The 17,725-nt window shown below is 36.6% G+C and overlaps 1 protein-coding gene across 5 annotated transcripts in view; it reads right to left on the bottom strand.

Moving 5' to 3' along the window:
- Positions 1 to 17,725, bottom strand: part of SEMA5A (semaphorin 5A) — a 305,622-nt gene that overhangs the window by 69,341 nt on the left and 218,556 nt on the right. For all 5 annotated transcript variants that reach the window (XM_062569790.1, XM_062569794.1, XM_062569792.1 and 2 more), the window contains exons 14-16: positions 13,775 to 13,956; positions 11,481 to 11,624; positions 4,399 to 4,546 (exon numbers count right to left, since the gene is read on the bottom strand). In XM_062569790.1, the coding sequence (XP_062425774.1) occupies positions 4,399 to 4,546; positions 11,481 to 11,624; positions 13,775 to 13,956 (474 nt within the window). The remainder of the gene's footprint in view (positions 1 to 4,398; positions 4,547 to 11,480; positions 11,625 to 13,774; positions 13,957 to 17,725) is intronic.

Genomic DNA, 17,725 nt, shown 5'->3' on the forward strand with positions numbered 1-17,725 from the left:
TGAATGTGACACATTACATAAAATACTAGATGCAGTACTAGAGGGCTGTCTGGTATATCCACTTGACTGCTAAATAGTGGATAAGAACAAACTTTCTCTCAGAGCAGACTGGTAGAAACTCTTGAGGTTTTTAGTTTGCAGGACCCAAATATTTTATTTTTCAGCTTTAACTACTTCTAAAATTACACGGTTCTCAGAAATGATTCTTCATATTGCTTTCTTTTAAGCAAGAAAACAGACTAACTTTAAGTTTATTCTCTTTTTCAAATTTAAATAAATCACACTGCAAAACAATTACTAAATGTGTAGTTGATGACTACCTTAAATCACAGAATCACAGAATGGTTGAGGTTGGAAGGGACCTCTGGAGATCATCTAGTCCAACCTCCCTGATCAACCAGGGTCACCTAGAGCATGTTCGACAGGGTTGCATCCAGGCGGGCCTTGAATATCTCCAGAGAAGGAGACTCAATAACCTCTCTGGGCAACTTGTTCCAGTGCTCTGTCACTCTCACAGTGAAGAAATTCCTCCCCATGTTCAGGCAGAACTTCCTATGGTTCAGCTTGTGCCTGTCTCACATCTATATATGTAAAATGTCTCACATCTATATGTATATATGCACATCAGTTAAACCAGTTTACATTTCACATTTAGCTTGAATATGCATGCCAAGTTAATAACTCACCTAAGTTTCTAATTTGAGTGCCATATGTACCATTACCCAATTTATTACTTAGCATTTTCTGAAACTATTTCTTGTGATTTTGAGTTTTTGTTTTTACTCTCTAAAATTACTTAGCATTGCTTGTAATTCCAATAGTGCAATATGGTATGCAAAGAAACTGGGCTCTACTCTGCTAAATATTTAAAACATACAAAAAACAGCCAATAACTGAAGAGTTTATATTAGAGAAAAAGGATAATAAAGGGAAATGAGCAATAAGGAGGGAAATGTCATGTAAGAAGTGTAATTTTTTTGTACCTCATTCTTGTGAGAATCTATTTTTTGGTTTTGAAATAGACAGAAGTTAAGGAAAAACTCTAAAAGAACCATTAAAAAGCATAATAACAATCTGCACTTCTGTTCTTACTAGACTAAGCACTTGGAGTTTGCTTTGGCAGGTAGGAATATTTTTAAAGGCAGATTGTGTCTGTTCTGGTGGACAAAGTACTTCTGAATACCTTCCCTCTTCAACTTCACTTTAAAGTCTTAATGAAAGAATGAAAAAGAATGTTACTGATGTTTTTCCGAGGAAGACATTTTTTTATCTTGTGTCGTAATGGAAATTTTGGGATATTTTTTCTTCCTAGAGTTTTGTTTTCACTACCCTTCTGGAACATTTGGGGAGGAGTTGGGGAGAGTTACGAATGTAACACTGGCCACTATTTCTAAGAAATGAATAAAAATCCTCCTTTGTTTTATTACACAGCAAAATCTTTCAGATAGTATGTATTTTTTTCAGTTTTCTATTGCAATTAATAAAATTAAGGTATATGTTAGTAAAACTGAAATGAGAAGATGGACAAATATATGTAAAATATGTCACCCAGCTTGAGCCTCAGACTAGAGTTCTCATTCTAGCAATAATTCTTAAAAAAAGGGAAAAAAAAGAAAGAAAAAGGAAAAGGAAAGAAATTATTACTGGCATGAGGCAAATTCAGCTGATATCATGCTTATGGGAGGAAAATATGCATGTGCTGAGACAAATGCACTATTTATCTGAGTATGCTGTAAAATCTAACAAGATTATTTTTCTGAGTCCTATTAGTTCAGGCCACAGAATTGCACCCTGCTTTCTCTAGCTCATATAGCACCTGAATTCATTATAGTAATGCCTGTTTTGTGATCCACTTAGGTTTTCTATTGCCAGAATTTGGCTGCTTTTAAACTTAACTGAGTTGGTACTATCTCTCATTAGATAATCTCAAGCATTCTGTCTTTGGAATATTTGCATTTGTCTTCCTCATCCAGAGTTTTATTATTATTGTTTTATAAGATGCTAATATTGCAGTGACTGCAGGGATCTCTCTATCCAGTCCTGATAAAAGTTATTCAAATGACTTGCTTGATTTCCTCTGTACGATAGATAAACCCAAGGAATGAGCTCATGAGAAACATGCATAAAACAAAAAAATTGCAAAACACGGGCAGTAACGGCCTGCTGTGCTATTACATGCAAATAGCAATACAACAAATCTAAAAGGAAAAAAAATGATGAGTCAAAAATGCCTAGTAGAAATAACAGTGTGGACACAGACAACAGCTATGGATATGGTAAAACAGAACAGATAAACAGATTAGGATTGGCTCTACTATAGTCCCACAGTGTGGTCTTAGATTGGAAAACAGAAGAGGTAAGTTCTCCTGTGACATAAAATCCAGCACCTTGATAATGCTGGTAAACGGGTAGGAGACTTTCTTTATGAGCCTTATAAAAACAGTGTTTGCTTTCTTTCCTCTATTCCTCCCACTGGAAAAATGCTCTGAAAAAGAAGAATTATAGTACAGTTGAAAGGGTTTCTGAGACAGCACCTAGTCCATGCTACACTTCCAATGGCTCAAAAATTTCTTTTCATTTCAAGATGAAATGAAGCCTAATATTTTTAGTCTCCTCTTAAACAATAGTACCCCAGTCCTCTACCTGTTTTTCTTTCCCACTTTTTCTGAACGCGTCTTGACTATACAGACCACTGCCTTTGAACTACAGAGCTACAGAAGACCTAAGGCAACTCATGCTATTATGAATGTATTAGGAAAGTTTCCCAGAATATATCCGTACAGAAGGTAAATAAGAGACCCAGTGAACCTCCTTTAAAATTAATGCTATCACCTAATAGTTAGAAAAGAGACTATTTTAAGCCCTTGTATCTATTCTCAGCCATGCCTTTAATTTCTTTGGTGGAAGTTGGGCTCATAACATTTTTACATCTTTCATGCCAGAACCGATATCCCACAGACAGGGTAGAACGCTACTGCTTCCATTGTGATTTTTCTTGGGATTAATTAGCTTTCCAGTTGTTGCAAGATCCTCAGAGGAAAAGGTTTTAAAAACAAATTAAACTCAGTAAACATCTTTCACTACATATTAATCAAAGTTTAGTATTTCCTTAGTACACATAGTAAAGATAGGAAATTAGTAGCAATAAGGCACAATAATCTCTCCTTTATTCACTATGGTAAAAATTCATCAGTTTAATTATTTTGAAGGATACATCCCTGTAACAATAAAAAGGAAAAATGGTGTTGAAGCAAAAGAACCTCTGAGGAATAAATTACATATCGGCCTTATATTACCATCCTTCCCCTTTTGATATTGCTACTGTACGTATATATTTCACCCATTCGACAATTATGAGAAGGCATAAAAATATTCCAAATTGCTCTTTTCTACATTAGTAAAACAAACTCTAAAAAAAATGAAGCCAACATAGTAATTATGTCCAGGTACGCTTATCCACAAAGTCCTTCTATGACTGCAAAACCTCTGACTCACGACAGGCAGCTTTTAGGTTCAAACTCAATAATCAAAACATATACTTCTTACCTGAGTCCTTTGTCTTGCGAGAACTGCTGGGTTTCTAGTGGGTTTCTACCTACTTTTGGTTTGGGTTGTTTCCATTAGCACATACTATTAGGCAAGACAATCCTGTACTCCACAACCAGATTTTATTGAAATCATCAAAGCAAAAATTTTCAAAATAATCAAAAATATATTTGGATTGCCTTGTTGCACAACCATTGGTTCTAATATTATAGAAACAGCAGGAACACATAGACTGGGGACAGCAGAAGATATGAGAGAGAGCTGGATCACCCTTCATAGTGGCAACCCACCATTCAATTCATATCAGTTGTAATATGGAACAAGACTCTACGGTACATATTCTGATATTTACTCACACTTGCTAAGACTGTCCCCCAGCTTCATTATCCTGCAACAAATTCCTCTCCTTGGGTTTCAACAGTGTTGTCCCATTCAAGAATATTTATACAGAATAATTTTCTATCACTGATCATATTTATGTGGAGATCTTTATTCACCTATTCTCTCATTTTATATTAGATTTAATCTTACAATTTTCTGAGCTTTCCAGGACCTGACCCACTGGAGCTCTGGGCTCATAGCAAGGGTTCCTATATACCGTGGCAATAAAAATAATAAACACTATAAACATGCCAATGACATTTCTGCATCTACAACATCTTAGCCTCAGAAAGCTCATATTCTGAAAGTTACTGTACAAAAGCTGAATAGTGCCAATTTCTGACTGTTAAACTGGACAAATTTCGGCACGTAAGAGCACCACAGATACAAATATACTCTGAGGAATCCTGTCAGGGGTGGGGCACATGTGCATATGCCCATCAGCTGAAGGGAAAGCAGAGAATTATTTACCACGCTACAGCCAGGACAGTCAGGACCATTTTCACATGTCCTACGCCGAGCCTGAATCCCTCCTCCACACTGAGCAGTGCAGCGTTCCCATGGACCCCAGCCTGTCCAAAACACATGAGGAGGGCACAACAAATGCTCATTGCAGTACCTGTAAGAAGAGGCAACAAAGGAGGAAAAGAATCAATTTAATACCAAAAAGACACCTCTCCCGAAAGTCCCTCTTTTGCATTATTGAGACAGATGTTCGCACATGAAAATACTTTGTCCAAAGGGCCCCCTCTCTATTTTTAAAGCATTGAACTAATGGCTGACACACTTTATAGAGTGTTTAAACATTGGAGATTATTACTTTGGGCCATAATAGGGGGGAAGAGGTGAAAAAGTTTTTTGCATTAATCAGTGCCTTTATACAATGTATGCAATACTACCACACTATTGCACAGGGAACATGTAAGCAACGTTGACAACTACTTCATTAAAAAAAAAAGGAAAAAAAGTAGTGTAGATATATCTTGGAGGAGGACTGACTCAACTAAATGAAAGGTAACCATTTATGCAGGCAATCTTTTATCAGTCTCTAGTTAAGTCTTGATTAGGAACCATTTCTCTCATCCTTAGAAAAAAGTTGAAATTACTTTTTTGCCTTCTACAGTATCTCCAATTTTATGGGTAAAATAAAAGTTAAAACATTAATTCTAGGTATAAAGAACGGTACTATTTTGATGGTACTTTATCTCTTTAAGGGTGTTTTTAGTTATTGTAACCCTTAAAGGATTTCTCAGTACACTGCAAACTGATCCAGAGGCCCACCAACTTCTTGAAGGAAGAAGGAATTATTTTACCATCAAGCTGTTGTTACTGTAATGAGACATTCAGTTGGTTGGGATGGTCCCAACTTTTAGTGAATTTTCTCATTTTTTTTGTAAAAACTAAGACTCCTGATTTTCTGAGCTTGTCATCTAGTAATTCTAGGTGTATTATGTGCTGCTTGGTTAAGACTCTCTCCATAGCTCCAAAAGACTTGGGCCACCAGAAAGTGTGACTGGGTATTTTAAAAAGACTAAGTTCTTATTTGAGATAAATTAAAACCATGGCAGATGTTCAGAAAACATCTGATGATGCTAAAGGACTGTTCTGATCTCTTAAGGAAGTCACTGAGTAGCTTGTGATCCCACTACTTCTGACTGTCCTGAACAAAGAAATTAATCTGTTACAATATTTCCTGGATTTGTACATGGGCCATTCAAAATCCACTGGCTTTCTGCCTTTCTAGCAAGTTTCCATCACTTTGTACTCTCATGCAATGAAAGCTTAGATAATATATTTTCTACAGAAACAATGACAGTATAAACTGTTATTATTTTCAACAAGAATAACCATAAGCACATTTTTTTGCAGAAAGCTCCACAATCTTCAAGGTCTAATTCTTCTTTACCAAGGATGATTTATGTTCCAAATTCTGTGGATGTTGTTTCTGTATGTTATATATAGTTTATCACATATGTTGGAGTCTATGATTCAAAGCTTCTCTTTAGGCCTGAGCAACTCCATTGAGATTTAAAAGGTTGGATGGGGTATAAATAAGGGAGTAAGATTTGGTTTTATGTTTCTATATAGTTAAGGAAACTATCAATAGCATGTATTTACCTTTTCTGCAGTTCTCCAGGAGACTGCTAGTTATATGTAGATGTGCTAAGTTAGTTTGGGACACACACATGGGATAAATAAAGTCTATGTCATGCAGTTAGCAATTAGTGATACATGGCTACATAAAAAAGCGTAATGGATGGTAGGGTTCATCTCACCTAAACACAGACATTTACAGCATAGATGTCTATAAATGAAATTGTCATCTAAACTTGAGCAATAGTCAATGGAAAGAAGCAGTCTTTTTAAAAATGTCATTCATGCCACCCTAAAATAGGGGTCTACTGTAGGTCCTCAATCAAGCCCTCATTGTACTGATTTCTCTCCATCGACTACAAAGAGAGTCTAGACAGACAAGTCTGATGCAGTAGTGGAATTAATTTCATCTAACTTTCAGTGTCCACATGGGAGACAGGTGTCTAAGCTCCCATTACAGTCAATGGAGACTTCATCAGTACAAGCAATGGAGACTAGAATGATAAATTTGACCAAATGTAGGAATCTGCAGTAAAATAAGACAAATTACTCTCTGTTCTCCACTGCCCATATTGACTAGATTTCTACAGACTACAGTGGAAGTTCAGACATCTGACTCACAGATAAACACTCACACTGTGGATACCTAAACCTAGCTGTGATAAATCTTACTTAGATGAGATTCATCACACTTAACTTCTGTACAGTGCATCTTTTAATGCCAATGTGCCCTATCACCTGTCATGCAGGAGGCAGAAAAGAAACGTAACAACTGACACAGTAAGCACTTCAAGGGTTGGCAATGTCAGAACTTTATTAACCAAGACTTACCAAGCTACAAAGTGAAACTAAAAATCATCTGAAATGCCCTTGCAATCTGCTTAACTTCCATTTAGGCAAAAAAGAAAAAAAGAAAAAAGAAAAAAAAGAAGAGAGCTGAGTGTTCTCTCCTTAAAAAAAAAAAAAAAAGAGAAAGAAAGAAAGAAGGAAACATCAAAACATACAAGTGCAATCTTATTTTCATTTCAGCCAGCCAACTTCTGAAAATATCAGGTGTGCTTTTATAGTTAGAGACATTCCTGCAATTGGTCTTTGAGAGATTTGCTACAGCAAGGGTTTTTGAGCCAAGTTTTATGTCTCCTCTTGGATGCATTTCAATGGGCCCTTTTCCCATTTGCACTTTTGCTCTTTCTTCCCCTCTTAAATTTGTTCTCAGGACCCATAGGGCTAACAGTTTACAGTAATTCAGCAAAACATGTAATATAAGAAACTTGGATCTGTGAAACCACTGCCCTTTCCTCTATTCTCATCTCTAATTGTGGTGAGGTCAGAAGGGAAAGAGCCTCGAAAAAAAGAGTTTGGTACAGTGACCCTATCCCTACAATGGGGAATCCAAGTTCAAATGCCCTAAATAAATCTGTCATACTGGAGAGATGGAAAGCATCATCTACCCAGATCTAGTTGATAATCAGTGGTTCACAGAGCAGTTTTCAATTTTCACTCAGGCAATTCCATTACAACTGCAACTGTTCTTATTCCTACAAAGATCTAATCCTCTAGTAATACCTAAGTTTATTTCCATCTTGTCATGCAGCACTGAGTACTGGTAAATGCCAGTTACAAATGTGGGTTATTTTATTTTCCAAAGAGATGCTATTTTATTGAAATGTATAACTCATAACTTTGAACAGTATCATGCTAGAGTGTATTTAAGAAACACAAATTAACCTCCATCACTATCTGCTCATTCCTATGAGATACTTTTTTGCAGCAGGTACAAGTGGTTACCAGCTGCTGATTTGCGGGGAAGCACAGTCTATACTGAAGTTGATGGGAAAGCTGAATTCCTGAAACTGAAGATAGACATATGATGCAAACAGCTGCCTTGTGGGAGGAGACTGCTGAAACAGAAGTCTCCACCTAGGAGTTTGTGGCACATAGATCGGGGCTGGGGTATATATTCTCAGGGATTTCTATAGAGCAGGAGGAAGCAACAAAACTGAGGAACATGAGAGCCCACATTTCCCAGCAAGCTCTTGGCAGAAATGGCAGTGATGGAAACATCAGCAAACCAAAAGCCTCATGATGTCTGATCTACTCTGCTGAAGGAGACAAAATTTTGTGCACGCTGTTCAGAAACTAACAGTACAACACAGAAAAGACACTTTACTCAATAACTTCCTATCATGGAAAAAAGCCCTAAAGCTCTGAATATCTTTGTTGAGATATAAAAAGCTGACAATAGCCACTACTTCTAATCTTACACATCAAGAAAACTTCCAGGGTTTTCAAACCTTTACCTCTGCATAAATTACAGGGAGATCAGTGGCTTCAATGAGCCCTTTACAGTGAGCCACATATAGAAAATCCTCTTTCCACAGAAAGAGGCTGGAAAAACTTTTTCACTCAATGAAGAAATAAAGAGAGAATACCATAAACTACGTAAACTAAAACTTGGAGAGTTTTCCAGCAGCTTCAGGGAATATTCCACCCACAGGAAAAAATGTAAATTTGTAAGTCTCTAGAGAATATCAGGATGTCTTCCATCTTGAGTTTCAACAACAAATATATTTCTTCTGATAAACAAATTTTATTAAAATACTACTTTTATTCCCTTTCCATATTCTGTCTGAACATACAGGACATCAGCTGCACTTTGACCTATTTCTACAGTGCAAATGGGCTTTGTATCCTAGTCTTTGTCACTATCTCTTAAGTATTTTCCATTCTCTGCTTTAGCAACAGAGCATGCAAGAGCTTAATCTGTCTGTATGACTTTAAATTGGTAACTATCGGCATTGATTTCAAGGGAATGGCTAGCAAGCACAAAATTGGAGCATGGCTTTCACGAGGAAAAACAAATATAATCTAGTCAAACATTTAGGCCCTAATGCATGAACAAATACTCTAGAACTGAACGTTCATTCACATTTGTAGGAGAATTTGCTTCAGCCATATGCTCTCTTTTTTGTGTTGATCTTCTACGGCATGATGCAATGGAATTCCACTGGAACCAGCGCTCACTGAAAAGCTTTTCAAAGCCAGGCACAGTGATGACTGCAGAAACCAATTTCTGTATTTGCACTCCTGAATATGGGAGGCTGACATGAATATGCACTTTTATAAAGACACAGGCACACAATGTGTAAATCACCTAATTCTAATTTTTTCTAAGACTGCACACATATTGACTTCACACATGGGCTGGGCCATAGAGGAACTAAGAAGTTAAGCATTTACGAGCATCCATTATTTTAAATGAAATCTGAAAAGCAGCGTACAGGTACTCTAGACACAGAAAACAAGCTAAATATTTCTTACGATTACTGCATGTGGGCTATTTGCTTAGCTGTCCTAAATATACTGGGCCAAATTCTCAAATTTCATGCAGTTTCTATTTCATGCAGATTTAACTCCACTGGTACTTGAGTAAGCAGTAAATTAGGACTATCATAAAGCTGATACTCACAGTTCTCACAGTTCAAAACTTTCCACAAGGCAAGAAAAATACCTTTACTTTACAAATCTTACACTGACTTGTCCTCAGGACTATTTTCTCCTTACAGCTCCAAAATTATTTGCTCAAATACTTGACCTGCCACTGACAAAATCCTGGAAAATAACTGTTAAAGTATCCCATTCCTCTTGAAAAACAGCCTTACAAATGATATGGCAAAATTTTCTAACATACCACACCATCTTGAATTAAATTATATGTACCGTTTGAGAGTAGCAGCATACATCATCAGTAACCTAAACAAAACCAGAGTAAGGGTAGGAAGGTTAGCTCTGAGCAAGCTACTGAGTTGGAGGAGCCTGGATATGGAGATGCAGTGTCAGAGAGAGTTGAGGGTGTTTCTAGGAGAGAGGAAACAGAGAGAGGAGCTATGAAAGACGAAGGGTGCTCTGCAATGAGCTCGCCGGCACATCCATTCCAGACTGCAGCTCAGCTGAAGGAGGAGCAAAACAACGCGTTCCCTGTAGGCTACAAATGCAGAGCACCTTAAGCCTCCTGTTTCTCCAGAGCTACTACATACAAAAATTCATTTTGCTCATTATTAATATTTCAACTCATCGTTTTCCATTTTTAAGTGCTTTTTTAGGGCATCTATTTTCTTAATAGCAGACATTTTCTCTCTTACTGTCACCTAAATATTTCTGTTTTCTGCATCTCTAAATCTCCTTATTGATCTTTTATTCCATGTTAAAGTTAAGATGAACAATAATTTCTAACATTCATACTCCATCACCAAAACGTCTACTCAAACAAAACTGTTTTCTCCTGTACTCACTCTTACTGTGTCTTGTCCTGGACTGACCTCTCACTTCAAGGAAATCAGTCACTGTCATTCATGTTGGACAGGGTTATATAACTCTGTAATTCTACATTTGGCCATGACAGCTTTTTTGTTGGACAACCTATTTTCAGAAAGTAATTTACAGAAGAACAAAATGCTCTCCTCTGTGATGAAATAATTGTAAATATTCATGGCTCTGAGACAGAAAGAAGTGTTCACATGTGCTACCATACCGATCCGTTACACTTAGGGTTGGAAGGACAGGGTCCTGTCCTTGATCTTCTGCTAATACATAAATATGTGGTGCAACTTCCCTTCACTGGAATCTCTTCATCTGACAAAATGGCAGGGTCGATGTATAAGAAAATCCCTCACTGAATCTCATCATAAAGGTTACTGAAAGGTTACTTGTTTTTATCTGACTGCAATACAAAAGTATTTTACAGAAACACTGAAGTAAGCTACAAGTGAACACTGAAAGCAAACCTACCCTCACATATCTTTTGGAATAATAGCTACAGTACTTCAAAAGCTAACACTAACAACAATCTGCTATCTAGCTTTTCGGCATGCCTCCAGAAACAAGATAATACATTCAAGAGTTGAATATATCAGACTTGATCTTCTGAGAGGTTAATATATATACAAACAATTTAAGCTATCCTGAAGCCTTCCTAAAACACTTTAAGTCCAGAATGTACTATTAAAACAAAGTCCTTGAAAGTTCCCCACGTTATATAGATGCTTAATTCATTTAAGACAGAAAAAATTAAGTCACAGCATCAGTAACATAGTGCTGTGACCTTACTATATTTTGCTGTGAATTCCAGATCTTCAGCCTGGACAAAATACAGTTCAAACACACTGCAATCAATTTTCCAGGAGAATCAATTTTCAGGGTCTCGAGGGGAAGCAAAGAGGATTGCCACCAGGAGCTCAGCTGGCTTGGGAGGCATGCAGCTAAGTGAAGGATGAAAAACAGCTGCAGATCCACCTCCTTGCTAAAGGGACAGAGCTATCATTTAGAAGGGGAATTAAACAGAGAGAGAGAGAAAGGCAAAAAGAGAGGCGAAGAAAGAAGCCAAGGCAAGTAAAGGAGAAAATGCCCTGCAGAATACAGCTGAACAGAAGAAATTAAATGACAGAGCAAAGGTAACTCACCTCTCCTCACGGTTCTGTCCCACACAGACACGTCCTCCATGTCGAGGGGTTGGATTGCTGCAGGAACGTTGACGAACTTGAAAGCCTATTCCACAAGTGGTACTACAAGGTGACCAAGAAGTCCATGGTGTCCAGCCTCCATTTCTGGTAGAATAAAAAGCTCAGGCTCTGTCATCTGTTATACATAGCGAATGGCTGATTAGGTGTGACTGACAACAGAATCTGGCCCATTAATATTTCTGTAGAAATTATTTGTACTGCATGATGTTCCATTTCTTAAAGAATACTGAGCTAAAATAAAGGTGCTCTGATGCTTCCATATTCCATGCTTCACAATTCACAGCTGCTAAACTGACTCCGTTACACAATAAATAAAATACAAAGTCCAAAGATATGAAGCTATTCAGTTTCTTTCAGTCAGTTTATTTTAGGTAGATCTGACCTTCAAATTCCTGTACCAAAGCTCTGAAGATAACTTTAAATTATGTATTTAATCTAATTATTATTTGTAGCTATTTTTTTCTTTTTGCAGGGAGATTAAAATGTCAGGTTTTGTTACCTCTTCTGAAAGGAAAATGATTAGAAAAAGGAAAAACATTTCAAGAGAAGTAAGTGTCAAGATATTTTAGATCACAATTTCAGTAAGATACTTGCAGTACCAAAGCACTGGAGAAAAAGTCTCAAAAGGAATTTCATATCCTGTCCTAGGCAAAATATCGTGAACTTCAGCAATTTCCAGAACTTTTCAATAGCCAGCCTGCAGTTTTTGTATTGATGAAAAAACAGAAAAATCAGAAAAAAAAAAAATTCAATCATAGTGAGTTCTTGAAGTTTCATTACAAAAGTAAAAGTTAAAATAATGCCTTACTTGATATTGAAATCAATTTATTTTTTAATTGAAAACTAGCTAGATTTAATAATAAAGAAGATGCAAGACTATTTCAATAATTTATCATAAAAACCATTGGTTTAAATGTCACTAATCTTGATGTATTGTTATTGCAAGGGATATATGAGTTGGTAATGAAGAAATCTGCTTTTGAAAAAAAAAAAAGTCAGATACCCCTATTAACACATTTGGAGAAAAAAATAAGATCTTTGCCAATGAATGTCTGGCCTAAGTGGTAAAATGAGCATGATATCTGGGTATCCATGAATTCTGGTAATCAATAACTAATACAGAAGTGTTTAAAGAAGCAAGATGTTAAACCAGTACCATGGTAGTGGCAATGGCAGCAAGACTCAAGTCCCAAATCATGTTCTCTTCTAAGCCCGACAGCCAATAATTACTGTTTGATTGCTCAGCATCACACAACATCCTTTTCTTCTTTCTTACCATTCTCCTGACCTGACGTATATACTATATTGTTATGTTTCTAATAATTACCCTAAGATTTACTATTTTAACTTACAGTGCTTGCAGTTACCTTGTGATGAAGGATAATCAGTTTATTCACTATGAAATAGCATCACATGCTTCTAATGGTTAAAAAAAAAAAGTAGAGACAAGAAGCAAAAAGAACCTCTGAAAATAAGCAGAATGGACCAGTATGTAAGTTTTATCTTGTGACTTAAATATGTACAATGTTTTCAACATGAACTCCAAATAAACCTGAGTTGTTTTTTTCACAATCACTATATGTCAGTGCAAAGTTACTGAGCCAACAACCTCTCTGTTTACCAAACCAGTTTAGAATAAACAATGTTCTTAGTCCCTAAAAAACAATCAGTTCTCGCTCTTTTTTCTGGAAGTGGTTATGTGCAAGAGGAAGAAAAAAAAGTGTCTGAGGCGTGGCATACAAACTGTTAACAGATCTAGATGTGATACTACCAAATGACAAAAGGGAGATGCTTCCCCTAAGCAGACGGAGGAAGACAATGGTGATATGAAGCAAACAGAAAGGTAAACAGTTACAACTTCCAGAGAAAAAAGGACAATTCACTTTTTTTTATGATTGCCCTGCCCAGAAAAGTCACTGAATGAGAAAAAGTGTCACGCTTCAGATATTACCCAATATTGCTCTTTTTATCTCTTAGCTTTTGTTAAAATTAATGGAGGACAATGTAATATAGTATATAGCATTTGAAGTCGCTTCTGCCACTTGGCTCATTCTCTCTCTTGTCAAACTTGAGACATACATTTCAACACATTTGCTGTGACTGTGCTAGGAGTTGTTTCATGCACAGAACACAGCCAATGGATTGCAAATGAGATTTTGAAGGGTAGATTCTGCTTTGCATAAGTTAAATCTTTTAAGAACTTAAATACTGGACCCCAAAATTGCTTTGTATACCTGGAACAGTTGGCAATTTCCATGCTTGGTCCTTCACACAGCCAACCTCCACACTGAGGAGCTGGGCTGTCACACAGACGAGTCCTGCAGAGGCAGGAGCCAACACTGGCACCATCAGTGTGGGTGCAAGGTTTCCATTGTGACCATGTTCCAAAACTCCCATCCACAGTCAGATTTCTCGTCTAGGAACAAACAGAACAGAAAAGCTTATCTGAGAGGCCTGGCAGCTTTTTCATACAATCACTTAATTCTACAGCATACTCTGGTACAGCCTTCAGCCACCAACAAGAAGAACCTCCACTGGAGAAGTATGACTTCCAGGCAGCAAGCTCCCCTGACTGTAACTTCTGCACCCACTCCACCACCTCTGATTGGTATGGACCACTGGATGCCTTTGCTGTAGCAAGAAAAATAATTGCAACTCATTGTCACCTTTGGTAACTACACCTGCCTACAGTAATCTAAGAGAAAACATAGTTTCACTTTCCCAGTTATCTTCCGAAATCAGTATTCCATATTTCCTCAAATTTGCCTGTGATTAAGAACCTGGGAACTGATTATAAAATAGCATGTGGAAACCTGGATCTAGACAAAAAGGAAGAGACAGCAGGGGATAATATTCAAGGAAAATGGTTTGAATCAACCTCAAATCTTCATGATGAGTATTTCTTTTTACAATAGTTTTTTTGAAATGTGTATCTTAAAAATCATTTCAAAAGAGTGAAATGCAGTTTTAAATATGACTATGAACATTGTAGTTCATTATACGCCTGTATCCTAAAAACATCTTTAAAAAGCAAAAGCAGCATTTAACTCTATGTAGTGAACCAGTTTTCTCCTGCTAAAGTCAATTGTCAACACTTCCAGATAGAGAGATCAGACCATTCTCACATTAATTGGAAAGTTACCATCATGCAGTCATAACACATGTTAATAAGAGATTTTTATTGATAAAGCTGATGAGAAACTGTCCAGCTAAATAAAATGTGCTAACTCAAAATTTTTCAATCTTCACTGGTACTGGAACTTTCAAAGAAACTAGAGGTGGACATGCAGAATTCAGTTCTTTCGACTAAGATAGGCTTTTGTATTATTAATTTTTTTTTTTTTTTACCAGGGTGTTTACCAAGGTTATCCCCATAAATGGAAAAGATGGGCACTTTTTCCATTAAATGCTAATGGATTTGCCAGGTTTAATCGTCACATTTTATTCTTCCGTCAACAATCAGTTGTCAACAGTCAGCAATAAGTGAAGGCTAAATAGTATTTAAAGTCACTCTTAGATAAAAATACACATCTGTTGTAGTCCTTCACATTTTATCAAATGTGTAAGAACATAACATTTTAACACTTGCTTATACACTCCAATAGGAACTACAATTGCAGAATTGTTACAAATTATACAAAATAGTGTCTCCGTTGCTATTTTTAGTACTTCATTTTAACCATTCTGGGAAATATGTTTCACTAATAATTAGAAGTTATAACAAAATCAATCACAACAAAGACATGTTTCCATTGCCTTATTGTACCACTTCCACTGTAGTAAAGGTTTTATATTTTCACTATTAATCACTTTTCTCATGCTTTATGCTTCACAGATACCAGTTCTCCAAAGAATAAATATGTTTATGTTCTGCCCGCTACAACTGACATAATCATAATTCATCATCTCAGAATTCTGTTGACACCTGTTGATTTAAAATAACTCACCGATCTTTGCTTATATGCAGTATATGCTCTTATTTTTCATAATGAGAAGTGTTTTGTGTTGTCTTAAGTGACAAGCATAATTTTTCTCTCTTACATCGCTGGTTTAAAAAATATATAGTCCATAAACCAGTAATGATATGTCCACAATCCAATTAATGTCAGCACTGTGAAAATATCTTTACTGCTTTCTTTTCTGTGCTGTACTAAAGCATCTTTACTGTCTCAGATACAACTATAAACTAAACCTATGGATGCCTATGGTTACTGTAATTTATATCAAATGGCAGGGAAAGTATTCATAAGGCTTGCACAAAAGCTTTAGCTAGGAAACGTATACTGATTGTAGGCTTGTCTTGTTTTTTTTCCCCAACTCCTGTAAAGATCTTCCTAGTGCTGTCTCATCCATTCCTTAGGATTGATCCACTGTCTCTGATGAACATCTCATTTTAACAAGTGATACCAAACAATTTCATTATGACTAAAGGGAAGAAAAATACACTGGTCAGGGTCTTCTTCAGCCTTCACCAGAATCCACAAAAAGCCCACTGATCTCTCACCACCTCACAGCCTCAAGGGGCAGGTCAGACACGGGCAGACAACACCCCTGAACTTGTATCTGACCCAGCTGCCTTCTGCTTTCACTCTCTAGCATCCTGGTTTGGTCACCCTTTCCCACCTGCAGCTACCTCAAATCCCTTTCCCTTCCTCTTCTTCTCACCCCCTTCTTTCCACTGCTCCATGTATATGTCGTGACCCTCTTTTGCACCCATCTTGTCTTACTGGTTCGTGCCTCTTCATGCTGAGGCCAGGTCACATCTGCAGTGACTTACGCCTTAAATCTGCTACGTGCTCTGTGGTTTGAGATCACTTTGTGTCAAACTTGGTAGCTAGGGAGTATTTACTAAAGTTAATGCCTCCAGGTAAAATCCCATACTATGCTCTTTCCCAGCATTCACTGTTTCCCAAAGGCATAAAAATAAAGCCATTTCATGCTGTGTATTTTTGTAAATAACTAAATTATATATATATAGTGTATATATATGTGTGTATATATATATTATATATATATACACGCACATTTTGTGTATTAAAACACTTTGATGATGTCAGACATTAAGTTTTTAGTGATGGACTGCAAGTGATCCCATTAGAAAATATTTTCTCAGCACACTGAACAAGCTCCATCATCACTGCAAAAAGTATTAGAAGAATAATAGCATTATCTGACCAAATGGAAGAAGTTCAAAATAGATATGTGTACTATAGCATTAATTGCTATCTGTGGTCACACACAGCTGGTGTGCTCATGCTAATAGAAACAGTAACCTGAAACACCAACTTGAAACTTATAAACCAGAGCAAGAGAACCAAAATGACCATATTTGTCACATATCATCTTCAGAGATGAGAGAAATGGTGTCACAGAAGCTCAGCTACCTCTTCTAGCCCCCAAGTTCTGCCATGAAATATAAACATTTAAGTATATGAATAATTCCCTAGGAAATAATTTCTCTCAAATGTAACTGGCAATACTCTTAATTTTGGGCCAGACTAGTGTATAAACAGGCCTCAAATGATTTGCATTTAGAAGAAATTGGTCATGCATTTTTCTGACAAATTTTAGGTAGCATTACAAACATTAGTGTAGTTTTACTAATTCTAGAATAGTAATAGATGGTAGGAATAGATGACAGAAAGCTTTCTAATACCCTGTTATGTTCTGCTTTCAACATTATTTTAACTGTACACTGCAAATGCCAAGGATGCACATAGCTTAGATGCCTACAAAACAAAAGAAATTATAGCTTGGCCAGTATATCCTGTTAATATAGCACGCCAAATGCTATAAAAACAAATATTTAAAAGCCTTACTAAGTAAAATGGAAACCTATTGCAATTTGCCAAAATATACTGTTATTTTAAAATAAAGTTTCTAGGAAATTTTCAAATTGTTAATAAAGAGCTACTAGAGTTTGGAAGTTTTACAAAGTAAAGTGCCACAACCACTCTTTCCAATTTACAAAGGCAATTCATTAATTCTTAATTTCCTTTTAGTATGGAATTCAAATCTACTGATCTCTGGAACTCCTTTTGAGGCTTGGTGTATCTTCTCATCTCTGATAAGCAGAATAAGTCTCAGAGATGTGGATGGATTTCTGAGCAATCCTTTAGTGCTCCCCAACTTTGGCTGGATTGTCAGATCCTACAAAACTGCCACATAATTCAGTGGCATAAGAA

The sequence above is a fragment of the Rhea pennata genome, chromosome 2, assembly GCF_028389875.1.
Source record: "Rhea pennata isolate bPtePen1 chromosome 2, bPtePen1.pri, whole genome shotgun sequence".
In the NCBI taxonomy this organism is placed as follows: Eukaryota; Metazoa; Chordata; class Aves; order Rheiformes; family Rheidae; genus Rhea; species Rhea pennata.